The sequence below is a fragment of the Tachyglossus aculeatus genome, chromosome 14 (assembly GCF_015852505.1).
Source record: "Tachyglossus aculeatus isolate mTacAcu1 chromosome 14, mTacAcu1.pri, whole genome shotgun sequence".
Lineage (NCBI taxonomy): Eukaryota > Metazoa > Chordata > Mammalia > Monotremata > Tachyglossidae > Tachyglossus > Tachyglossus aculeatus.
In genome coordinates this window covers 11,679,111-11,706,050 of record NC_052079.1, presented here as the reverse complement: position 1 = coordinate 11,706,050, position 26,940 = coordinate 11,679,111, and the positions used below count along the sequence as shown (strand labels likewise).

General features: G+C 41.7%; 1 protein-coding gene across 1 annotated transcript in view; it reads right to left on the bottom strand.

Moving 5' to 3' along the window:
• Positions 1 to 431: 431 nt before the first annotated feature.
• SCFD1 (sec1 family domain containing 1) overlaps positions 432 to 26,940 on the bottom strand; it is a 63,983-nt gene continuing 37,474 nt past the window's right edge. Inside the window, exons 16-25 of the mRNA XM_038756388.1 lie at positions 24,702 to 24,772; positions 22,043 to 22,122; positions 21,187 to 21,249; positions 20,113 to 20,188; positions 8,263 to 8,316; positions 4,465 to 4,517; positions 3,865 to 3,898; positions 3,119 to 3,184; positions 1,618 to 1,686; positions 432 to 666 (exon numbers count right to left, since the gene is read on the bottom strand). Coding sequence (XP_038612316.1) covers positions 643 to 666; positions 1,618 to 1,686; positions 3,119 to 3,184; positions 3,865 to 3,898; positions 4,465 to 4,517; positions 8,263 to 8,316; positions 20,113 to 20,188; positions 21,187 to 21,249; positions 22,043 to 22,122; positions 24,702 to 24,772 — 590 coding nt within the window. The 3' untranslated portion in view covers positions 432 to 642. The remainder of the gene's footprint in view (positions 667 to 1,617; positions 1,687 to 3,118; positions 3,185 to 3,864; positions 3,899 to 4,464; positions 4,518 to 8,262; positions 8,317 to 20,112; positions 20,189 to 21,186; positions 21,250 to 22,042; positions 22,123 to 24,701; positions 24,773 to 26,940) is intronic.

The window sequence follows — 26,940 nt, the reverse complement described above, 5'->3', positions numbered from 1 at the left end:
GAAAACAGACAAAGTGAATGGTTGGCTGGGAAAGGATTGGTTTGACACTAGGCCTCCTCCTTAGCAGTCATGATGGAACTAATGAAGGACATAGGGATGGAAGGGGGAAAAGGGCATGAAGGAAACTCTAAACTCAGCAGAGGAGATACAAAGGTCAAGGCAATCTTGGTCAATCCTAGGAAGAGAGGTGGGGGCACATGGAGGCTCTCAGACTGGGTGGCACCTGGTCAAACCCACTCACCTGCTGCTGGGATTGATGAATCCTATACTGTAAGGTAACTACATCTGAATATACACTTCAGTCATCATCACCAATACCAGTCATCACCACCAATACCACCACCACCACCTGTGTTTCCGTAGCACCTTTCTTCCAAAGTGCTTTCTTTTCAACTATACTTAAAATAGAGAATTAACTGCAGCCATTGAAGTTCATTTTTCTGAAATGTTTTATTTTTTTCTTGTATGCATTATATTAAGTACAGGAATTCCTTAAAAATTATCAAATTAATGGAACGGCATAAGTTTAAGGAATAGGACATGTTATAGGGAGAGAGTCATCTGGTTGTTCTGATTTTTTTTTTTTTTTTTTTTACATTTGTCCAAGTTCCAGGGGGATTCAGGAACTGAAGCTCTTTTGTGCTATTTTTGTCCAAGCTGAGATAGCTAAACGAAAAAGAAATACAAAAAGCAAATTAGACTTGTTCATACTTCTATCATGGATGCTGGGTTAATAACGAACGGTGTTCTTCCCACCTAGGACTACTTTAGCCGTTACATTTCCTGAACACTGCAATTTTTTTGTACTTACCTAGGAGAATTATAAATCACAGCTCAGACTCTTAAATATTTACTAGTGTTTATTTGTACTGCTACTGAAATGTTAAATTGCTGCACTGGGTAAAATGTTATAAGTGGCCATGGGAGCAATACAAATGAGCTAATTCAACTCAAGCAAATGATCCCCTACAACCCTCAGACATTAAATCAGAAGAACTCTTAGGAAGAAAATGTATAGGTATTTTTCAAACAGGAACAACTCTGATAGGGCTCCATTATTCTTGACAGTGATAGGAAGTGTTGATTTTATGGACTGTCATTAAAGTGAATTGAATGAATTTGCCCAGATGATGTAGAAAGAAGTGTAATTAAATGGGGCAGTGCAGAGAATACAAAGTGGGGAGTACTTTAGCAAAGGAACCAAAGCTAAAATATCTACTGGGTATACACTGCTGGTCAGGTAGATGGTGCCCAGTTAGGGTCTTAGGGAGTTCAGTCCCCAACACCAGCTGGAAAAGTAGATTGTTTGCCCAAGGCTCTGTAGGCTGGAGTCCTAACATGGAGTCCCGTCCCAGCTCCCTGGTCTCATTTCTCTCCCAGATCAAAGATGATGCTGGAGCAATGTGCATGACAACATTCCAAGGGACAGGAAACCTAGAGCCCAGAAAGCAAGGGGGTGTTGCATCTTGGAATAATTCAACCAGAAATGCAGAGTTAGAATACAAAATGCTGAAAATCTCCCTTTAAGAAGTGCTCCCAGTACGCAATGCTCAATTAAAATAACCCACACTAAGCCATAATATTTATCAAGGAGCTGATCATCTGTAATACGCTTACCTGTTTTACAAATTGTGCCGCATTAAAAAGTTCACTGCAGCCATATAAAACATGTTTGCCTTGTTTGCTCTGTGAAAATGAGAATAAGGGGGAGTAAGACGGGGTTCAGGCAATTCTGGGGAAGCCTTTTTTTTTCAACAGATAGAACAAAACGATAGAGAGGACTATCAAAGTAGGAGCTAAACTCTCTACGCAGGGAATTGGCCTCACTCCCTTGAGAAGGGAGTGAAAGGGAAATTCCTTTAATCATTTTAAAAAGATCCCCTGGTAAATTTATTTTATTTATTTAAAATAATTTATATATAGCTCACACCATTTCATTTGACTTGCATTACATTAGGGGCATTTTCCATGGCTTGTTTGGGAAGTTTGACTCTCACGACAACCTATGGCCATGCATCTAACATCTCTCCTGTAGCATTACAACACCTGAAATAATCATCACGAATGTAAATTGAGGGGTTGGTATCTCTTAGAGGAGAGGCAGGTTGACAAGTGATGGAATTTTTTGGTGGCAAGGGAGATTTTTTTCTTCCCCCACCCTTTCAGAAACTCTTCTATGATTTTACTCATCTTGTCAAACACTCCTCAGCACCACAAAACGCAAAAATTCACCACTTCCTAATCGTGAATTTTTCTTCTGTTATAACTTTGAAAACTGACTAGTTTACTTCCCTCAGTGGGTGAAAATGCCTTGAGTGGCTCATGGTCTTATTTGTATTTAACCAAGAAATAGACAGTGTGATGGCCTGGAGCATGGTGAAAGGGCATTCCTCTGATTCACTGAACTTTCAAACATGGTAACAATGCAGTGCTAAGCTAAATGAGCATAATGATATCCAGGAGCCCAGGCATATTACTCTTGGAGAAAAAAATTATGAATTTTAAGGCTCTGTTTGATTATTCTATATCAGACCATGAGAAATGCTAGGACAGGATCCGATCAGTGGTCCACCCCACCCAGAATTCTGTCTGTGACAGTGGCAACAGGATGCTTGGAGGCATTGGGTGATAGGTGCCCTGACCACAGATCCTTGCCAGTCGTTAGACTTGGACAAACTAACACCTCTCATAAATTCTTCAGAAATAGCCAGTCAAAGGAAAGGCTTTGGTTCTTAGGGGAGTCACAATACACAGAGTCAGGAGCTAGAATTTTTTTTACAACCAATTTGCACAGGGGCAAGCACATTTCGCCACACACAAAAAACACAAGCGATATGCACCCATAACAGAAGACAAAAAAGTAAACAATAGTGCTACTTACCTTCCAGAATAATGGTTACACCAATAAAGAAAAGGATCTATAATTCTTATAAAAGCCAACTGAGACTGGTAGTTATTCAACAATTAGCAGCCCAAGTCCCAATTCTCATTTAACAGCTACATGGAAAAATTTTAATTTGATTACTTGATGTAGCAATTATCATGCAGAAAATTTACAATCCCTATTAACCACTTCTAGAGTACCTATTGATTACAGAAAAAAGTAACTAAAGTGTACCTTTATGTAGTCAACAAGATTTTGGTATTCAATGTAGTTGCCTCCGCCCACCACAAACACAATAGCCTGAAATGCAACAATCACAAATAAGTATACAGACCGAAAGGGTGAAATGACAATTGTTTTCTAAGTAACATGAAGAAAAGCCCTCAAGCCACTTAGTTTTCATCAATGACTGTTCAAAGATTAAGCTCAGAAAACACTGAACAAAAATTGGAGCTTTCACATCTAATACAGAAGAAAATAACTACACTTTGCAAATAAGAGCAACTTTTGAGCTCCTTGCACTCAGCACTTTTCTTTAAGAAGATATTTTACATTCAAAAAAATCTTTCTTGGATTCAAAAAAGGAAATCTGGCATTTACACAATTTCATGTGTCATTTATTCTTCCTTAGATTAGGCTTTTTGTATTTAACTAAAACAGTGGCTTCGAATATCTCTGAAAATGTTTAAAAAAATTTTATAAATAAAATTTCAGAAAAAACTCTTTCCAAAGTAATATTTTTAGGCCATGACTTCTGTCTCCACTTCATTTCACCACAATAAAATAAAGCTCACAATTTACAACAAACATGTTCACCTTTTTGTGTAAGAAAATACAGGAAATGAACCTAAATGAACCTATGTGAAGTTTTCTCACATTGCCAGACACATCTAGCTAACCAGGAGTGAAATAAAGCTGAGGTTCCATAATGACCTGTCTTCTGGGTTTGGGATGGAGGAAATAGTTTCTACTTGACTTACCTCCTGGAATGGATTTTTGTTTCTTGGGACTGAACTGAAAAGAAAAGAAAACTGCATTGTGAAATTATAGATATGGGCACATTGGCATATTTTTAGTTCCAACAATACATAATTTTTGATCTCGAATAAATTGCTGGTCCTGGGAAACCCAGGAGTTTGAAAGTCTTTTCCTGGCATTTTAGCTCTGCCTTTCTTTCTGGCATTTCTTTAATCTGTTCTGAATACTTCTGGATTAGCGTGCTGAGGATTTCAAGTTTGTCTTGAAAATTAGTTTCCTCAGCCCAGACAGGAATACATGCTTTACTGCAAATGTTCTAAGTCTTTACCACTGGCATTTCATTTTCAAAACTTCAAGTTGTGATGCTATCTTATCTTTAGAATTTGTTTTCAGTGAACTTTTCTAATGGAAGGGCACAGGCTGGGGGAGCAGGAGAGGGATAACTGCCAATTAACCTGAATATTCTGGGGCTAGTTTTACATAAAGATTGAGAATGAATTTCAGTATCTTTTCTATTAGCAAACATAAAATTTCAAGATGCTGATTTTAAAATAACTTTCTCAAAATCTGAAAGAAGGGGAACAAAGAGAAAAGCAGCTTACCTGTCACTGCCCCGTAGCATTTTAGGATCAAAATACCGGTAGTCATCTGTCTCCTATTAAAAAGAAATTACAATTTGACTAAAGTTGTCTTTGTCTTAGGTTACCATTTGTCAATCTATATGCACTTCCATTTCATATTAAAAGTGATTCAGGAACACAGCCTGAGCAATGAGGCAATGAAGTTCTTGGTATTATAAATGTGTTTATGCCTATGTACTGATGCTGGAAGCACAGTTACAGGTTAAGTAACCATGAATTGAACACAAGCTAAAAGACCACGAAAGTGAATCATGTTGCTTTACTATCCAGAGTCCCTTATTAAGGGAACGATGTTGGAGTTTCACAAATTTTCTTCACTCTGCCTCATATAAAGTTCATTGCTATTAAGGTCTGAGGTTTTCACCTGGTTTTTAGTAATTATTTCAGATGACTAGAGAGCCGTTTAGTGCACAATGCAGACAGCAGTGAGTAACTAACCAGTTCCTTGGTGGTCTGAAGAGTTACTACTCTCCAAAAGGCCTATTTGAAAAATGAGACAAAAGGAGATAACACTGCAAGCGCCAATCTTGGTCTTTTCATATACTACTGAAATGCAACAGAGGGTTAATTTGAAATATGGAGCTATTCCCTGACTGACGCTGAAGACTTCCGAATTTTGATCTTAAAATGGAAAGGTGCTAACTGCAAAAGTCCACTGAGTGGAAGCTAGATCTTTAAGGTGGGCCAAATCAAGTATATATTTTCCAAGTAGCTTTTGAGTCAGCTTGGATATTATCCATGACCACAAAAGAAAAAAAAATGTGAAAGATTCTCAATTACTGTGTTTTTAAGACTGGTCTATTATTCTTTATGCTAAAAGAATGAGGAGTTTAAAGTTTCTCACTTAGTTTTTTCTCTTTTTGATGGGACCTTTACTTGCGAGTCTAACTTCCTTGCCCTAGTATTCAAACTGACACACTGTCAGCAGTAAGATCTGTAGTTCTTTTTCTTGGGAGTCAATACAATGTTTCCATCTTCTCCCTATGAACACTGCTTTCTTGGCCTTAGGGGACAAGTGACATGCCATTCCCAGAAATGATTTTAATACGTTATGACTGAACAAACCAAGAAATTATCACTTTAAAAAGGTGTACATTTTTCAAACCATTAGCTTCAGCTCATTCTATATATGACTTCCCCGCCCCCAATACTGAAATACTAGACAAAAGAACATGCTAAATTTCAGTTCCTTCAATAACATATGATTATTATTAATACTAATACTTGTTAAATCCTTACTTTTGCAAAGCTCTGAACTTAGCCTTAGCCCAAGGTAACTACAAGAGCAAATGAAGACTTAGTCCCTCTCCCACTGAGGGCTCACAATCTAAATGGGGGAGAAGAGACATATAGAACAACAGGAATACAAATCAATCTAAAATAAATTCAGCTTAAAATGCTACAGTTCAAAAGTACCAACAGTAAATATTACTTGAAGGGAGCAGTCTTCGAGTACCTCAAAGCTCAAGGCAAACAAATTAAAATACATACATTGTATCTGCTTTTACTGAGACACTGTCTGATAATGTCTCACAATATCACCAAAATATAGATAGTGGTCAGATAAACCCCACTCTCCCATGGTCACTTGTTCAGTAAGCTCAAAGCAAATCCTGGACTGAAAACTATTACAACTGTGGGGTCCTACCCTCTAGCTCACCCGGCTCCCAAGATGTTTACAAAACCTTGCAGATCGCTGCAAACTTTTTTCTTTACAAGTCGTTACTACACTTCCTAATGTTAACACTGTATCTAAAACCATTCAAAACCAGTATGCCATATTTTCAGCTTTGATAAAAAATTCCTTCTGGTTGCTTCAGTCATCACTGCCCTTTTAAAATACATTTCAATTATAGTTTTCTATTCGATGACACTACCTGGGTGTAAATAAACTACTCTCCAATTCCAGAGAAAGTTTTGATAACGTGAGGAGTAGGCATAGTATACATAATATATAGTACTGAATTCTTGAAAGATCTGTTCTGCATCAGCTCTCAGGAAACAATATTTAAATTTGGGATGAGTTACATTTGCTGAGATACTTGCAAACTTAAGCTAACAAGCTTGTCATAGGAATTTATCACATGTTCACAGAGTCCACAGCCCTATAACCACATCCTTGAAAGGTTTAAGGCACAGCTACCTGTTCTCGTCCTGTGGGGCAGTGCTTAATGTGGCTATTTTTTACTACACACCCTTAGCAGATTGAGTCTTCCTGCTATTTAGGCTTGTCCCTAAATCCTGAATTGGTATTATTCTTGACTCCTGTCTTTCAACTCTCACATTCAGGCTGTCATTAAATTTTGCTGTTTTCCTCTCCTTATTTCCAGTTCCCACACCTCTCTCTACATCCAAATGGCCACCAACCCGGTCCAAGCACTCATCATATCCCAGCTAGGGTACTGTATCAGTCTCCTTTCTCAAATCCATTCTTCGCACCATTTTTCTAAAATGTTTTCCTGTATGTTCCTGGACTCATCAAACATTATCAATGGTTACTCTTTCTTATGTGCATCAACTCCTGACCTATGGCCTTAATGGAACTCCTTCTCCCGCTGACCCGCAGTTTACGATCTTCATTTCTCCTAAGCAAATCACCTCACTGCACGTGATTCCCAACTCTCTTGTCTTTTGACCTTTTGCTCATATAGTAATAATAACGATAACAGAATTTGTTAAGAACTTACTATGTGTCAAGCACTGTTCTAAGTGCTGGGGTAGATACAAGCTGATCAGGTTGGACACAATCCCTGTTTCACAAGGGGCTCACAGTCTTAATCCTCATTTTACAGATGAGGTAACAGGCACAGAGAAGTGAAGTGACTTGCCCAAAGTCACACAACAGAAAAGTGGTGGAGCCAGCATTAGAACTCAGGTCCCTCTGACTCCCAGGGTCATGCTCTATCCATCAGGCCATGAAGCTTCTCCATCCTTCCTCTTGCTTGGAACACCACCCCTGCTTCAACTCTCCCTATCTTTAAAGTCCCCCTGAAAACCCACCTCCTCCAGGAGACTTTCCATGACTACACTCCTCCTTTCTAAATTGTGTCAATCCAACAACTGCCCTTAGAGTTTATATTTCTTCATCTTGGCAATTAGTCATACTTTTGGTCATTATTAACAAACTCTACTGTACTGTATTCTCCCAAAAGCTTAGTACCGTGCTCTACCTGGGAGTCAGAGGACCCGGGTTCTAATTCTGGCTCTCCCAATTGCTTGCTGTGTGACCTTGGGCAATTCACTTAACTTATCTGTGTCTCAGGTTTCCTCAACTGTAAAATGGGGATTCAATTCTACTTAGCGTATAAGCCCCATCTGGGACAGGGACTGTGTCCAACCTGATAAAACTTTTATCTACCTCTGTACTTCGAACAGTTCCTGGCACATGGTAAACGATTAACACCATGAAAAAATAAATACCATTCACAGTCTTCTGTCAGTCTTCTCCATTAGACTGTAAGCTCCTAGGGGGCAAGGATTGTTTCTTATTCAACTGTACTCTCATAAGTGCTTAGTACAGGGCTCTGCACATAGCAGATAGTCAATAAATACTACTATCATTTCTTCATGTGTCTAACCTTAGAAGCAGTTATCAAAGTTTTCAATGTTTCTTAACCCATTTTCAACCACTAAGGACACTTTTATGCCTTCAACCTGAACACCTCAAAAAATAATCAGAAATTTTACTTTGATGTTTAAAAACATTTAGAGTACAATGCGTTACTTGATTTGTTCACGGTAGAAAAGGACCATACTCACGGGATTTGACTTCATCTCCATGAGGTTGTCTAGGATACGAGTAACTGGTAGATTCTGTGAAAGAGAATTGCTTAGTTAGGCTTGCAGTGTTGTCATTAGAACAAAGAAAAAAAAACCCAAGTATTTAATGATGAATGAAACAATACTTTTACAGATATGACTTTTGTGCTCAAAAATTATATGCAATTATACTCAAGTCATACCAGTGACATGTCCGAGAAACAAAAAAAAATGTGAAATCATCATCATCATCAATCGTATTTATTGAGCGCTTACTATGTGCAGAGCACTGTACTAAGCGCTTGGGAAGTACAAACTGGCAACATATAGAGACAGTCCCTACCCAACAGTGGGCTCACAGTCTAAAAGTGGGAGACAGAGAACAAAACCAAATCAATCAATCAATCAATCGTATTTATTGAGCGCTTACTGTGTGCAGAGCACTGTACTAAGCGCTTGGGAAGTACAAGTTGGCAACATATAGAGACGGTCCCTACCCAACAGTGGGCTCACAGTCTAGAAGGGGGAGACAGAGAACAAAACCAAACATATTAACAAAATAAAATGAATAGAAATGGAGAGAGAGAAACAGAGAGGGGGCAGAGAAACAGAGAGACAGAAAAAGAGAGGAAGAAATAGAGAAATGGAGAGAGAGAGAGAGAAAAAGAGAGGAGGCAGAGAAACAGAGGCAGAGAAAGAGAGGAAGAAATAGAGAAATGGAGAGAGAGAGGGCAGAGAAGCAGACAGAGAGAGAGACAAACAGGCAGAGACAGAAAGAAACAGAGACAAACAGGGAAACAGAGACAGAGAAACAGAGAGAGAGAGGCAGAGAGAGAGAGAGTTAATACAAGTTAATCAGGTTGGACACAGTCCCATAATCCCCATTTTACAGATGAGGTAACCGGGTCACGGAGAAGTTAAGGGACTTGCCCAAGGTCACATAAGAGACAGGATCTGTTCAGGCTCAGATCCTTCTGATTTCCAGGCCCATGTTCTTTCCAGTAATTCAATCAATCGTATTTATTGAGCGCAGAGCACTGTACTAAGAGTTTAGTAATTCTAATTTATAGATCATCTGTAGATCGTCACTTGTCTCCCTCTTCCAGATTTACCCTCCCTCCGGCAGTTAGCACCTCTTCATCTGTTAAATTGCCCACAGATAGCTCCTTGGCCTCAGGGATCCAACAGCAGGGGAATATTATCCACTGCATAATGAGACTTTGGTGGCATCTTCGGGTTCAAATGGCAGCAAACCTTGTGACTCCCAGGCCCCTACCCTGTCCCCATGCAGCAGACAAATGGCAGCAAACCTTGTGACTCCCAGGCCCCTACCCTGTCATTATCAGTCGTATTTATTGAGCGCTTACTGTGTGCAGAGCACTGTACTAAGCGCTTGGGAAGGACAAGTTCGCAACATATAGAGACAGTCCCTACCCAACAGTGGGCTCACAGTCTAAAGCACTGTTCTAAGTGCTGGGGGAGATACGAGGTAATCAGGTTGTCCCACATGGGGCTCACAGTCTTAATCCCAGATGAGCGCTTGGGAAGTACAAATTGGCAACATATACAGACAGTCGCTACCCAACAGTGGGCTCCCAGTCTAAAAGGGGGAGACAGAGAACAAAACCAAATGGCAGCAAACCTTGTGGACTCCCAGGCCCCTATCCAGTCCCCATGCAGCAGATAAATGGCAGCAAACCTGGTGACTCCCAGGCCCGTACCCTGATATCATCAATCACATTTATTGAGCGCTTACTATGTGCAGAGCACTGTACTAAGCGCTTGGGAAGTGCAAGTTGGCAACATACAGAGACAGTCCCTACCCAACAGTGGGCTCACAGTCTAAAAGGGGGAGAAAGAGAACAAAACCAAATGGCAGCAAACCTTGTGACTCCCAGGCCCCTACCCTGTCCCCATGCAGCAGACAAACGGCAGCAATCCTTGTGACTCCCAGGCCCCTACCCTGTCATCATCAATCGTATTTATTGAGCGCTTACTATGTGCAGAGCACTGTACTAAGCGCTTGGGAAGTACAAATTGGCAACATATACAGACAGTCGCTACCCAACAGTGGGCTCCCGGTCTAAAAGGGGGAGACAGAGAACAAAACCAAATGGCAGCAAACCTTGTGGACTCCCAGGCCCCTATCCAGTCCCCATGCAGCAGATAAATGGCAGCAAACCTGGTGACTCCCAGGCCCGTACCCTGATATCATCAATCACATTTATTGAGCGCTTACTATGTGCAGAGCACTGTACTAAGCGCTTGGACAGTACAAATTGGCAACATATAGAGACAGTCCCTACTCAACAGAGGGCTCACAGTCTAAAAGGCGGAGACAGAGAACAAAACCAAATGGCAGCAAACCTTGTGACTCCCAGGCCCCTACGCTGTCCCCATGCAGCAGACAAATGGCAGCAAACCTCGTGATTCCCAGGCCCCTACCCTGTCATCATCAATCGTATTTATTGAGCGCTTACTATGTGCAGAGCACTGTACTAAGCGCTTGGGAAGTACAAATTGGCAACATATAGAGACAGTCCCTACCCAACAGTGGGCTCACAGTCTAAAAGGGAGAGACAGAGAACAAAATCAAATGGCAGCAAACCTTGTGACTCCCAGGCCCCTACCCTGTCCCTACGCAGCAGACAAATGGCAGCAAACCTTGTGACTCCCAGGCCCCTACCCTGTCATCATCAATCGTATTTATTGAGCGCTTAGTATGTGCAGAGCACTGTACTAAGCGCTTGGGAAGTACAAATTGGCAACATATAGAGACAGTCCCTACCCAACAGTGGGCTCACAGTCTAAAAGGGGGAGACAGAGAACAAAACCAAATGGCAGCAAACCTTGTGACTCCCAGGCCCCTACCCTGTCCCCATGCAGCAGACAAGCGGCAGCAAACCTTGTGACTCCCAGGCCCCTACCCTGTCCCCATGCAGCAGACAAATGGCAGCAAACCTTGTGACTCCCAGGCCCCTACCCTGTCATTATCAGTCGTATTTATTGAGCGCTTACTATGTGCAGAGCACTGTACCAAGCGTTTGGGAAGGACAAGTTCGCAACATATAGAGACAGTCCCTACCCAACAGTGGGCTCACAGTCTAAAGCACTGTTCTAAGTGCTGGGGGAGATACAAGGTAATCAGGTTGTCCCCCATTGGGCTCAAAGTCTTAATCCCCATTTTCCAGATGAGGCCACTGAGGCACAGAGAAGTTAAGTGGTTTGCCCAAAGTCACACAGCTGATCATCATCATCATCAATCGTATTTATTGAGCGCTTACTATGTGCAGAGCACTGTACTAAGCGCTTGGGAAGTGCAAGTTGGCAACATATAGAGACAGTCCCTACCCAACAGTGGGCTCACAGTCTAAAAGGGGGAGAAAGAGAACAAAACCAAATGGCAGCAAACCTTGTGACTCCCAGGCCCCTACCCTGTCCCCATGCAGCAGACAAACGGCAGCAATCCTTGTCACTCCCAGGCCCCGACCCTGTCATCATCAATCGTATTTATTGAGCGCTTACTATGCGCAGAGCACTGTACTAAGCGCTTGGGAAGTACAAATTGGCAACATATACATACAGTCGCTACCCAACAGTGGGCTCACAGTCTAAAAGGGGGAGACAGAGAACAAAACCAAATGGCAGCAAACCTTGTGGACTCCCAGGCCCCTATCCAGTCCCCATGCAGCAGATAAATGGCAGCAAACCTGGTGACTCCCAGGCCCGTACCCTGACATCATCAATCGCATTTATTGAGCGCTTACTATGTGCAGAGCACTGTACTAAGCGCTTGGAAAGTACAAATTGGCAACATATAGAGACAGTCCCTACTCAACAGAGGGCTCACAGTCTAAAAGGCGGAGACAGAGAACAAAACCAAATGGCAGCAAACCTTGTGACTCCCAGGCCCCTACCCTGTCCCCATGCAGCAGACAAATGGCAGCAAACCTCGTGATTCCCAGGCCCCTACCCTGTCATCAATCGTATTTATTGAGCGCTTACTATGTGCAGAGTGCTGTACTAAGCGCTTGGGAAGTACAAATTGGCAACATATAGAGACAGTCCCTACCCAACAGTGGGCTCGCAGTCTAAAAGGGAGAGACAGAGAACAAAATCAAATGGCAGCAAACCTTGTGACTCCCAGGCCCCTACCCTGTCCCTGCGCAGCAGACAAATGGCAGCAAACCTTGTGACTCCCAGGCCCCTACCCTGTCATCATCAATCGTATTTATTGAGCGCTTAGTATGTGCAGAGCACTGTACTAAGCGCTTGGGAAGTACAAATTGGCAACATATACAGACAGTCGCTACCCAACAGTGGGCTCACAGTCTAAAAGGGGGAGACAGAGAACAAAACCAAATGGCAGCAAACCTTGTGACTCCCAGGCCCCTACCCTGTCCCCATGCAGCAGACAAGCGGCAGCAAACCTTGTGACTCCCAGGCCCCTACCCTGTCCCCATGCAGCAGACAAATGGCAGCAAACCTTGTGACTCCCAGGCCCCTACCCTGTCATTATCAGTCGTATTTATTGAGCGCTTACTATGTGCAGAGCACTGTACTAAGCGCTTGGGAAAGACAAGTTCGCAACATATAGAGACAGTCCCTACCCAACAGTGGGCTCACAGTCTAAAGCACTGTTCTAAGTGCTGGGGGAGATACAAGGTAATCAGGTTGTCCCACACGGGGCTCACAGTCTTAATCCCCATTTTCCAGATGAGGCCACTGAGGCACAGAGAAGTTAAGTGGTTTGCCCAAAGTCACACAGCTGATCATCATCATCATCATCAATCGTATTTATTGAGCGCTTCCTATGTGCAGAGCACTGTACTAAGCGCTTGGGAAGTGCAAGTTGGCAACATATAGAGACAGTCCCTACCCAACAGTGGGCTCACAGTCTAAAAGGGGGAGAAAGAGAACAAAACCAAATGGCAGCAAACCTTTGGACTCCCAGGCCCCTACCCTGTCCCCATGCAGCAGACAAACGGCAGCAATCCTTGTGACTCCCAGGCCCCGACCCTGTCATCATCAATCGTATTTATTGAGCGCTTACTATGCGCAGAGCACTGTACTAAGCGCTTGGGAAGTACAAATTGGCAACATATACAGACAGTCGCTACCCAACAGTGGGCTCACAGTCTAAAAGGGGGAGACAGAGAACAAAACCAAATGGCAGCAAACCTTGTGGACTCCCAGGCCCCTATCCAGTCCCCATGCAGCAGATAAATGGCAGCAAACCTGGTGACTCCCAGGCCCGTACCCTGACATCATCAATCGCATTTATTGAGCGCTTACTATGTGCAGAGCACTGTACTAAGCGCTTGGAAAGTACAAATTGGCAACATATAGAGACAGTCCCTACTCAACAGAGGGCTCACAGTCTAAAAGGCGGAGACAGAGAACAAAACCAAATGGCAGCAAACCTTGTGACTCCCAGGCCCCTACCCTGTCCCCATGCAGCAGACAAATGGCAGCAAACCTCGTGATTCCCAGGCCCCTACCCTGTCATCATCAATCGTATTTATTGAGCGCTTACTATGTGCAGAGCGCTGTACTAAGCGCTTGGGAAGTACAAATTGGCAACATATAGAGACAGTCCCTACCCAACAGTGGGCTCGCAGTCTAAAAGGGAGAGACAGAGAACAAAATCAAATGGCAGCAAATCTTGTGACTCCCAGGCCCCTACCCTGTCCCTACGCAGCAGACAAATGGCAGCAAACCTTGTGACTCCCAGGCCCCTACCCTGTCATCATCAATCGTATTTATTGAGCGCTTAGTATGTGCAGAGCAGTGTACTAAGCGCTTGGGAAGTACAAATTGGCAACATATAGAGACAGTCGCTACCCAACAGTGGGCTCACAGTCTAAAAGGGGGAGACAGAGAACAAAACCAAATGGCAGCAAACCTTGTGACTCCCAGGCCCCTACCCTGTCCCCATGCAGCAGACAAGCGGCAGCAAACCTTGTGACTCCCAGGCCCCTACCCTGTCCCCATGCAGCAGACAAATGGCAGCAAACCTTGTGACTCCCAGGCCCCTACCCTGTCATTATCAGTCGTATTTATTGAGCGCTTACTATGTGCAGAGCACTGTACCAAGCGCTTGGGAAGGACCAGTTCGCAACATATAGAGATAGTCCCTACCCAACAGTGGGCTCACAGTCTAAAGCACTGTTCTAAGTGCTGGGGGAGATACAAGGCAATCAGGTTGTCCCACATGGGGCTCACAGTCTTAATCCCCATTTTCCAGATGAGGCCACTGAGGCACAGAGAAGTTAAGTGGTTTGCCCAAAGTCACACAGCTGATCATCATCATCATCAATCGTATTTATTGAGCGCTTACTATGTGCAGAGCACTGTACTAAGCGCTTGGGAAGTGCAAGTTGGCAACATATAGAGACAGTCCCTACCCAACAGTGGGCTCACAGTCTAAAAGGGGGAGAAAGAGAACAAAACCAAATGGCAGCAAACCTTGTGACTCCCAGGCCCCTACCCTGTCCCCATGCAGCAGACAAACGGCAGCAATCCTTGTCACTCCCAGGCCCCGACCCTGTCATCATCAATCGTATTTATTGAGCGCTTACTATGTGCAGAGCACTATACTAAGCGCTTGGGAAGTACAAATTGGCAATGTATACAGACAGTCGCTACCCAACAGTGGGCTCACAGTCTAAAAGGGGGAGACAGAGAACAAAACCAAATGGCAGCAAACCTTGTGGACTCCCAGGCCCCTATCCAGTCCCCATGCAGCAGATAAATGGCAGCAAACCTGGTGACTCCCAGGCCCGTACCCTGACATCATCAATCGCATTTATTGAGCGCTTACTATGTGCAGAGCACTGTACTAAGCGCTTGGAAAGTACAAATTGGCAACATATAGAGACAGTCCCTACTCAACAGAGGGCTCACAGTCTAAAAGGCGGAGACAGAGAACAAAACCAAATGGCAGCAAACCTTGTGACTCCCAGGCCCCTATCCTGTCCCCATGCAGCAGACAAATGGCAGCAAACCTCGTGATTCCCAGGCCCCTACCCTGTCATCATCAATCGTATATTTCATTTTAAAAGATTTATTTTTAAACCGAATCCACTCTGTTTTAGCATACTGGTATTTTCTAAAGAATTTAAAGAATTTCATACCATGCAGTTTTCATGAAAGAAACATTAAAAGTTCTAAGTCAAAGACCTCATTATTGTGTAATTGAATACGGATGAAAAGAAATTACATTTATTTTTCATCTGGGATTTGAAGCTTCAAAGTATTTTCAGTTTGTCCAATAAACTAACTCTTCTGCTTTATCATTTCGAATGACTATAGTAAAAGGACCAAAGATTTTATTGAATAACAGACGTTAAGAGTTCAAGCTCAATGAGATGATAATTCCGGCAGCTTTGAACTGGCACTTCCTTTGAGTAAACTGAACAGGACATTCTGGACAGAACGGTTTTCTGAGGTGACTTGGAGCCTTTGAAAAGCAAAGGCAACATTACTCATTTTCTCTGAATGGTGAGGTTTGATAATCCTTACTGCCATTTTACAAAAGGGTGAATAAGAGACTATTTGTCTTCTCAGGTCAAATATATTCACTAGGAATGAAAAGGAAACGGGAATTACATGCTGCTCTCTCCAGACAAGATAATGTTTTTATTTCTTCCCCCAGCTAAATTAAAAAAAAAACCCTCCGAGATCATCCTGGGTAAGATGAGGGAAAACTGCTGTTTACTGATATTTATGTTGGCCATAAGAAATAATTTTTCTAAGTAAATAAACTTGAATATCCAACCTTCAAACCGATTAAATCTGTCCTTCTGAATTCAGCTGGTTACACAAACAACTCAACAGCAACATGTATTTTAATGACTGAAAGGCTAATATCTCTAATTATTTTGCAAAGTTATTTTTCTGAGGAAAATTTCATTTGGTCCCTAAGACTGGAACTCATGAAAAGCATCTGTATTAAAATATGCCCAACTATGAGGGATGGATGAGGTGCTGAATTAAATGTTAAATGCTATTCAAATAAACACACATTTATCCACCCCATGTCCTCTGGGGATACTATATAATAAGGTTGATTAAGGTGAAGCATTATTAAAATCCTATGAGAAGCAAACAAGTCCAGTTTCAATATGCAATAATTCAAGCAAAATGATGCTAACTTTTTAACAGCAATTACATTTTAAGCTGAATCATTCAAAGGACATCACTTACCTGCCCCTGGCATTATCCCGTTACAGTGTATGCCCAGTGTAGTGTGTGTATGATGTCCCAATTTTCACCTGTCTTCAACTCAACAACTTCAAATAATGGCATTTGAAGCACTTCACTTAAAATCTTTAAATATATCCCTTGGCTTCAACTTTATGCTGAATTTTACATGGAGGACCCTGCACACAATTTTGGAGACTATAGATAAACACTAATAGAGGAAGTTACCCGTAAAAGAGTTCTCATGGTCACATAACTTTTCCTGGAACGTCACAAAAGGTCTCTTGTGTCACAGCCAAAAGATGGGAGAAGGCAAAAAATCAGAGAAAAGGATCTCAAAATTGAAAATGAAGGGGAAGGTGCTGTCCTAGGGAATTCACTAACTTTTCCCCTCTAGAGTTCTGGGAGCAATTTAGGTTTAGATTCCAAGTGAAAATGAGTTTGGTTATCTCAGATTAGTTCTGACATTTTTCTAAACATATGACTGGACACAAATTTGATGAGATGTCTCTGCCCCAGTTTAAAACAGGACCGGTATCATTTGGGAGGGCAAAGTAACACTGATAAAAGGTGCTTGACAATAGGGAAATATGATTGAATGAATTCAGCAGAAACTGAGTGTAGAAACATAATCTTCAGTATAATACAGTCCTATTTAAAGCCCTGTCACCTTGGTATAATAAACCCAAGATTCTGAAGGGTCCTCAGAGACCACAAAATCCTAACGGCCAATTTCCTAACACTGGTTGAATTGAATTCACTGATAGCTCTTTCACAGCAATATAAACTACTTTCAGAGTGATAATGGTCAGAAAGGCAGAAAAAACAGAAAATAAGGTTTTAGAGAGTGCTAACCTACACACTGGTAATGCTTTTGACAAGAACCATATGGGCAAAGAAATCTAGCAGCCTCTAGATTCGAATCTCTCATCCCTTACAGTCAAAATGATGCTTCTTTTCACTCGGATTCATCAATTTGACCTTGATCGGCACAAATAACTTTAAACGTAACATGGCATTGTGATTCCCAGGGTCAGTCATAATCTTCAAATCGACCCTGTCCTAGTTAAAGTTTTCCTTAAATAGTTCAGTCTTTCAGAAGAGTACTAAAAAGTACCAGGCCGTAATACTATTTTGCCAGTTCGTCTTCTCTCCAGACTACGCAGTCTGAGTTAAAGTAAAATCAGTTGGCTCTGTAACTGGTCTGCTCACACTATATGCTAAACTAGAATAAGTACTCATTTTTCACACAAATAGAAAATGCTTTAAAGAAGTGAGGTTGAAAGTTTTTGAAAATACTCTGATAAAGAGTTAGCTATGTAGCACTAGGATGTAAATCCAAGTCTCTGGTATCTGGGTAGGAGGGGAAAAAAAAGCCAAAGTGGCTTGCAGTAGCAAGCAAAAAACAGGTCTGGAGAAACATCTGAAGAGTATATTTTCCTTGATTAGCCTACAGTCCACTGCCTCAGGTGACTTTATAATGCAGAGCCAATTTACTTCAGCAAGATAACACAACTACAATGGAGATTTAATAGAACTGGAAAACATGAGTTTTAACATTAAATACCTTCACAATTACTTTTTCCCCCCTCTACTCACCAAGTTGGTAAAAAATGAATTTGTTCCCCAACTGCTTTCCAAAACACCCACTACCCTTTTTAATTTGAACAACTGTGCTCCAAATTATGGTGGAAAAGGTTCCAACATTTTTACCTATTACCTACTTCCACAAGAGAGACAATTCTTCAATAAGGGAAAGTTAAAGCTGAGTTCTGAACAGTGAAATTCAAATTCAGTAAAAAAAAAAAAAGTACTATTTCTCTTATAAAAGAGAAACAACTCTTTTGAACATAGGAATTGACAAAGTTTTCACAATAACAATCATCAGTTTGCTTATGCTGGGACTTCAAAAACGAATAAAGGTAACTGCTCTGATTACAGAGTTGGAGGAACATTTCCCCTCAGGAAATAAGCCAATGAAAAATGGCTCTTTTCTCTTGCATAGCAGGGGTTGGAAACCTTTGGTTTCCAGAACCCCACACCTGGCTCTTCTTGCAACCAAAAACGGCTCCTGAGCTTAGGCATTCTCTTCAGAATCAGCATTATGAAGGCGATGGCAATGGATTACCTTCCCTTGCACAAAATTAGTCAGGAAGTAGCTGGGCAGCCCTGCCCCTCTGAAGTGGGAAGGAGCTGAAGGGGAGCAAGGATGGCAGGTTGAGCTCAAGATGCTCTCTTCCCCTTCAGCACACTTGCTGCCGGCCTGCAACAGTGAAACTATGGCATATCAGCCAAGCCAGGCAGCAGGAAGGGAGACTGCTCACCCTCCACATTTGCAGGGGCCTAGAGTGGACCCTTTGCTAAATGCTGTGTTCACTAACAGCAGTGATAAATGGGGAGGCTAAATGCCAGTGCTCGGGGGTGAGTTAAGTCACCCATGCCGGGTTCTACTATTCACATGCTTCAGGAAGCAGCATGGCCTACTGGATAAAGCAGGGGCCTGGGAGTTAAGAGAACCTAGTAGCTATTCCTGGCTCTGCCATTCGCTTGCTGAGTGACCCTGGGCAAGTCACAACTTCTCTGTGCCTGTTTCTTCAACTGTAAAATGGGGATTCAACACCCTCCTACTTAGACTGAGCCCCACATGGGACAGGGACTGTTTTTGGCCTGATTAACTTTTATCTACCCCAGCACTTAGAACAGTGCTTTGACACACAGTAAGCGCTTAATACTGTAAAAAAAAAAAAGAAAAGAAAAGAAAAGAAAAGAAGAAAAGAGACAAAAGCCAGTTTTATCAAACCCCCTGCCCCCTCCTCACCCAGTTTACATTGTTGGTGCTAAAGCAGATGCTGAATCAGGCCCGAGGGCCAGGCAGCACCTGAAACAGGGTTGGGGCAGTGTTGGGGACTGGAACATTCCCTCCACCTTCCTCTTTTCTTCCTGGTTCAGCAGCTTTTCAGAGCTGGAGGGGTGGGGTAAAGGGGGAAATCAGGGGCTGCGGAAAGGAGCTGGAAGAGAAGTCTGGACAAGGGTGGGCCAAAAAACTGCTTGAGTGCGTGGGCACAACCAAGCCTCTGTGAAGATGGGGACGATTAGCCTGGGAAGTGACTCCCCTGTTATAATTCAAAGCGTGACATGATAACCTCTGGAGTCCTTTTGTGTCCCTACGTTATATGGCTCTTGTTAGATCAACTGGCTAATTTATTCACACTCAATTCAGGAAGACCCTCTTTTTGGAGACATGCATTTAAAAATCATCCACATACATATATATTCTACAGAGATAAATGATAGGATTTGATGTAAGAGATACCTGTTTTGCCCAAAACTTAATTAATGCACAAAGCAATATGAACAGCTCAAATTTCTCCCTATTGATTCTCCAAAATTAAATGCTGGTGATTCAAATGGAACCAAGTCAAATCAGCATGATTTTTTAGTTCAAGTAAACAATTTCAGGACACAAAATAGGATGAGTGCCATAGTTGAAGACTTCGCTACTGAGAACATTCTAACTTGCAAGTCCATGAGGCTGCCTTTTCCTTTATCTCATTATGGTTTACTACATTCCTAGAATGTCTCAAAACTTGAAAAATTAGCTTTCATACAATATTTCATTGGATGGACATACAATACTGTACTTACTTGCTGTTTCAGAACCAAGTTTTTCACTCCTTCCATCACAAACTGTGACCCCGTATTCATGACCCGTGATAAGAGGCTGAGAGGAAAAAGCCAAAAAATATCACATATTGTACAAATTACTCGGTCAAATAAGAAAAAAGAAGTACTGTACCCCACTCCAAAAACAACACACTGACTGTTCCCTGAATCATCTTTGGTGAATCTTGGCTCTCAGATTTGACACTGCTGCAGTTTTGTTTGCCATCAGAAATGTTACCAAATCCCATTTTTAGCTTATAATCAGTTACAAGATGTCTGCTGCGACAGAAGAGCCCTTCTCAGTCAAAAGAAGTGATAACTTCAAAAATGGAACTGCCACTGTTTGTTGCTTTTATATTTGAGGGGATTTCAGAGCCTCTCTTTTGTTTTTAATATCTAAAATCACATTGAAACTGACAATAAACACTGAGGTACACTTGTAACAGGTGATCTGATTCACTTTAGATTTGGAAAACACTACAGATCAGCCATGTGAGGGTGGAAGCTCATCTGCATCTAACAGTTCACAGACTCCTCTACATTCTATAAATCATCGGCCAAGAATTACATTGAATTATACTGAACTGTGAAACTTTTGAGCAGAAAAGATTCTACTAAAATCTATTTTAGAACTTTATATAGATGTCTTTAAAGTGCCAAATATTAAGGAAGGTAAAACTGTGTAACTAAATAGAGCCTTGCAGGCACTTTTGGGAAATCCACGTATTACCTCTATAGAACCTTCCCTATTAGCCTGACCCAGGATAATTCTCTTTCCTGAACAGAATTTGGGGGAATAGAGGGAGTAAAGAGGAAAGGAGGGAAGACAGGAGGACTTTGGATACCTACTGACAGCCCCACCAGGGCCTCTTTGGCTTCTTATACAACTGACATTACCTTACTTAAGGCTGGAATGAGGAAGCCCAGCCTGGGAAACCCCACTCACCCTTTCAGATACTGGCCTAGCAACTAATTTTAAAGCACCACTACAATTATTTAAAATGGACCCAATGCCACATTTTCGGCATTGTGCTTTGTCCGTTTAGAAAGAGTTACCCCATTGGTTTAGCAGCAGTGTTCCCGTAGCTGGTTGGAGCTGACGCCATCTTGGCAAAAGCCCTGTAAAAATGAGAAAGACATTTTATTTTCATTTTCTGATTTTCACAATTGGTTTTGGAAATGTTAGTGTGAGAATCTCTCCCTCTCTCTGCCGAGTCTGAATGCTTTGCTTCCACACGAGCCAATGCAGGCAGTTCTGTTGGGAGGGCAAATGGTCATACAGACCTAAAGGTGGGACTAGAACTTAGTTCTTTGGCCCCAAGAGAAGATGGACTGAATAACTGAACAGTGCCACGTGAGATCACACTCATACATGACAACAGTTTGTAAAAAATTGTTTTTACTGTTATGGAGGCTTCTTATATTTAGACATACCAATCCAGATTTAAAAACAGCAGCCACAAACATTTTCCCCCATCTTCATGGCCACTCACAGTTAAGAGATTGAGATCTTGGGACAGTCTAAAACTCACAGCATAGTGCTGTGCCCGGCGCTTCATATATGCACACAACCGTCTCTTTCCACATTGCATCGTGCTGTATCCAAAAACAGGATCGTTTTTGGAACTCGTTAAATTTGTAGCAGGTTTCTAGCCAAGATATCTACATGTTTTCACTACTGTGGCGGACTTGAACACCATGATTTTTTTTGAGCAGTTGGCCTCAATTTGCTTCCCTAAATAATAATGCTAGTATTTGTTAAGTGCTATGTGCCAAGCACTGTAAATTCATTCAGTAGTATTTATCATTGAGCGCTTACTGTGTGCAGAGCACTTTACTAAGCACTTGGGAAGTACAAGTTGGCAACATATAAATGACAAATGTTTGAGGGCAGAAATAAAAAAAGACTTACTTCCACTGCTTGATATACTGCAAAGGAGTGAGGTTGCATCCTGCATCAGTCAGAGCTTTTTTATATTGTTCTAAGTCAGCCTGAAATCAGAAAACTGTATCATTACAAATGGTTGAAATTCTGCTCTCCATCTTCTTCCACTGTTGGTGCCACTTTTGATTATTACACTTTGACAATGGTGCCAAGGAAATCAGTTAATGACCTGCGATTTTGCCTTCAACATGCTTTCTATTTTAAAATTGATGAGTTTGAAGCACCTGAAAACCATAAGGCTTTAAACAGGTACTTAAAAAATTAAACAATACTGTACTTTGAACTATAAGCAAGAAAAAAATTAAAATTAAGAAAAAATAAGTATTAACTCTTAGATAGATTACATTTATAAATTTACGGCCTATATTTTTACATGCTTCTGTCCAATTTCAGAAGTGAAAAAGTATGTGAAAAACACCTATACTGAAACACTTGAACTTCGGTATTAGATGCAATCAAAGGAAAATTCGTGGAGTACTGTGCAAATGCCACTTTTAAAGCTGGCAATAAAGTTCCTGCCTTTACAAACTATTGGTTTAGTTACAAAATAAATCATTGAGCACATAACCATAAATGCGACAAAATGCATGTGGCGTTTTCCCATGACTGTCCTTTTGAAACCATGCAAAATATGGAGAACTGGATAGGTTTATTTCTTATACTGCAAAAAATTGAATACTCCTACTTTGAATATTTTATGAACATATTCAGATATGTTTATCCACTAAACATATAATAATAATGATGGTATTTGTTAAGCACCTACTATGCACCAAGCACTGGGGGAGATACAAAGTAATCAGGTTGGACAGTCCATGTCCCACATGGGGCTCACAGTCTCAATTCCCACTTTACAGATGAGGTAACCAAGGCACAGAGAAGTGAAGTGACTTGCTCAAAGTCACACAGCAGACAAGTGGTAGAGTCAGGATTGGAACCCAGGACCTCTGATTCCCAAGCCCATGCACTTACCATTAGGCATACTGCTTCTCGTCCCACCCGCCTTCCTACTTTCTTTCATATATATCACTTATAAATACATTTTCAGCCCACAAACCATTATTAAAGATATACAAGTTGGTAAAAACTCAAGCTAAATCATTTTTATGATTGATTTGTCCTACCCATGATACATATTTTTCCAGGTTCAAAATTCCTATTATTTCAAAAACCAGGAAAACTTTCCATTATCAGCTCCACCTCCAGCTCAGGTAAACGAGAAAACTGAAAAGCACAGATAATTGAAATGCATGGCTGGGCTACTGGGAGATCAGAAAGGACTCATTCTCAGCAAAGAGTGTTTATAAGGTTTTTATGCCCGGCTGTTGAGGTTAAGGATGGAGGGTTCTCACGTTGGGCATTTCTCCGTATCTGCCCTTTGGGTGGTGGCAGTTTTAACTTTTGATTGGTCGTACAGTCACCGTTCGATAAGCAGCCAGACGTGGGAGTGAGGGCCCCTAAACGGAAAAACTTCCAACTTCCAACTGCAAGAGTCATGGCACTGAGGAGAACCTGGAATGTCCATCCAGCTCCCAGGCATGATTCTTGAAAAAGAACCTAAAATAGGTCAACCTGGGGGCACCAGCACACCCACTTCCCACAGATAGCAAGAATTCCTTCCTCTCCTGACTCACCACAGATTCATCATAGGCTGAGTCCCTTTAGACCCTTCAGCATCCCCTTTCCCACCCCTTGGTCCTCAGAACAGCAAGGTCTCTGCCCGCCGGTATAGTCAGGCAAATGACTGCAAGTGCCTCTGAATATTCCCTTATGACACAGCCAAGAAAATCTGTAGTAATTGAGAGTTTACGGATGATATTTATTTTCGTGTTCATAAAATTTTCCCTATTCTTTGCTTCTCAGGAGACATCTCCCCTTGTTCGCGTGCTACTTTAAAATACGTTCAATTGAGGGCTGCTTCTTTAAGGGCAATTTTCATTAGAAAGAAGCATTTCTTTTTAAAGGAATTATAAATGGGTTACTCAGAGAAATGGGCCTCAGAGTGGAATCTACTATGGGAACTGGTAATGAGGAGGGAAGATAAAATGGAAAAACCACAGTAAGATTTTATCACAAGCTGGGAACTGGCTATTTATCTAAACTGAAAAATTAAGTTCATGTTCTATTAATCTAGGAGGTCAGTCAGTTCTCCCAAGGACAATAACTACTGCTATAGAATTGAGTGGTAAATATACCCAGTACATAAACCAAACTGTTTTTCTTTCACAGCAAAGAAATAAAGATTATTTAACCAGATCGACTTTTACTCTCTCATGTTTTTATGGTATTTGTTAAGCACTTACTATGTGCCAGACATTGTACTAAGAGCTGGGGTAGATATAAACAAATCAGTTAAGACACAATCTATATCCCACATGGGATACACAGTCTTAATCCCCATTTTACAGATGAGGAAACTGAGGCTCAAAAAGGTGAAGTGACTTGCCCAAGGTCACGCAGCAGACAAATGGCAGAGCCGGGATTAAAACCCAGGTCCTCCTGATTCCCGGGCCCATGTTCTATCCACTAGGCCAATGCTGCTTCTACTATGAAATTCCCACTGGCAGCAATCACTCGGTAAATAGGATTATAAAAATAAAAATAATAATAATTTAAAAAAACATACCTCAGAGGGTGCCTGCTGTGCACTAATGTAATAGATAAGAAACAGTCTCATTTTATCTTCTGGAGTTCCTGCTACAAAGAGAAAAATTTATTTTTGTTTTAATAAAATAAACCATGGTATAATTACCAACACTATACAACTAGAGAGAAAAAGTCACAGAACAGGTAACAGAATAGACTGTGACTCCAGTTATAAGTGATTTAATTATATATTCTGCAGCCATTCAACTTGAAATTAAGGAATTGTTGACTAGCATTAGTGTTCCACCCAAAAGTTCCACTATTCAATGCCTGGCCAAATTTTCTGCACCCATTCCTGATATTCATTAAAGTGTGCACTCAGCAAGAATAAACTATGGGGTAAAGACTCATTTGTTTTTCCATAAAATGACGACTAAGGAACTACCTGATTAGAACATCAGATTCTAGCCACACTTTACTACCTTAAATTGAAAATAGTACAATAAACTAGAGGTAGGCAAAGACGGACAATTTAATCAGAAACAAAATGAACAATTAAATCCTAGACAATTCCTCTCTACTAACAAGACAAATATAAAATCATGTGGTCTTGTGTTTTAGGTGTACATTTCTAAGAGAAGCAGCATGGCTCAGTGGAAAGAGCACAGGCTTTGGAGTCAAGAGATCAGGGGCTCAAATCCTGGCTCTACCAATTGTCAGCTGTGTGACTTTGGACAAGTCACTTAACTCCTCTGTGCCTCAGTTACCTCACCTGTAAAATGGGGATTAAGACTGTGAGCCCCCCGCTGGACAACCTGATCACCTCGTAGCCTCCCCAGTGCATAGAACAGTGCTTTGCACGTAGTAAGCACTTAATAAATGCCATCCAAAAAAAAGACTGAAAGCATTTTCTGAGAACTCACCGATGATTCCCAAATCTACATCTCCAGCTCTGATCCTTGTCCTTCCCCGCAATCTTGTATTTCCTCCTACCTTCAAGACACATCCACTTGGATGTCTTGCCGACACATCAAAATTAAACATGTCCAAAACTGAACTCATCTTTCCACCCAAACCCTGTCCTCCCTGTCTTTCCCATCACTGTAGACAACATCACTAACCAACCTATCTCACAAGCCCATCAACCTGGCTCTCTCCTCATCTCTCTCACTCCACCCACATACTCAATCTGTCACCAAATCCTGTCAATTCTACCATTCGCAATTTTGCTAAAATCTGCCCTTTCTTCTCCATTCAAACTGCTACCATGCTGATCCAAGCCCTTATCCTATCCCACCTTGACTTCTGCATCTGCCTCCTTGCTGACCTCCTGGCTTCCTGTCTCTCCCCACTCCAATCCATATTTCACTCTGCTGCATGGATCATTTATCAACAAAAACATTCATGTCTCCCCACTCCTCAAGAACCTCCAAAGGCTGCCCATCCACCTCTGCATCAAAAAGAAACTCCTTACCATCGGTTTTAAAACACTCAATCAGCTCTCTCCAACCCACCTCACCTCACCGGTCTCCTATTACAGCCCAGACGACACATTCTTTTCCTCTAGCGCCAGGCTACTCACTGTGCCCCAATCTCATCTATCTTGCAGACGAACCCTTTCCCACACTCTCCCACTAGCCTGGAGCTCCCTCCCCCTCCATATACACCACACTCTCTCTACCTTTAAAGCATTATTAAGGTCACATCATCTCCAAGAGGCCTATCCCGACTAAGCCCTCTTTTCCCCGGCTCGCTGTTCCTTCTGCATCGTCTATGGACCTGGAACTGCGACCTTTGGGCATTTGATAATCACCCCGCCCCAACCCCACAGCACTTTTAAATTATATATTATAAATGACCAATTTATTCATATTAATGTCTGTCTTCCCCTCTAGACTGTAAGCTCATTATGGCAGGGAACTTTTTTGATAATTCTGTTGTACTGTACTCTCCCAAGCACTTAGTACAGTGCTCTACACATCGTAAGTGCTCAATAAATATCACTGATTCACTGACTGACACTCCTTTGAGCTGGTTGTGGAACTTAGTCTAATACTGTACTGCAGTAATATAATTATTTTTCAAGGCTCAGACTTCCACTTTGAACTTCATGACCTGTAGTAGCACTAATTTGCCCACTAAGACTCTCCCCAAAATGAATGCTGCATATTATTTACAAATTGTAAGTCTGTTGTGAGTAGGGAACTTGTTTGCCAACTCTGTTGTACTGTATTCTCCCAAGCACTTTTTACAGTGCTCTGCATATAGTAAGCACTCAG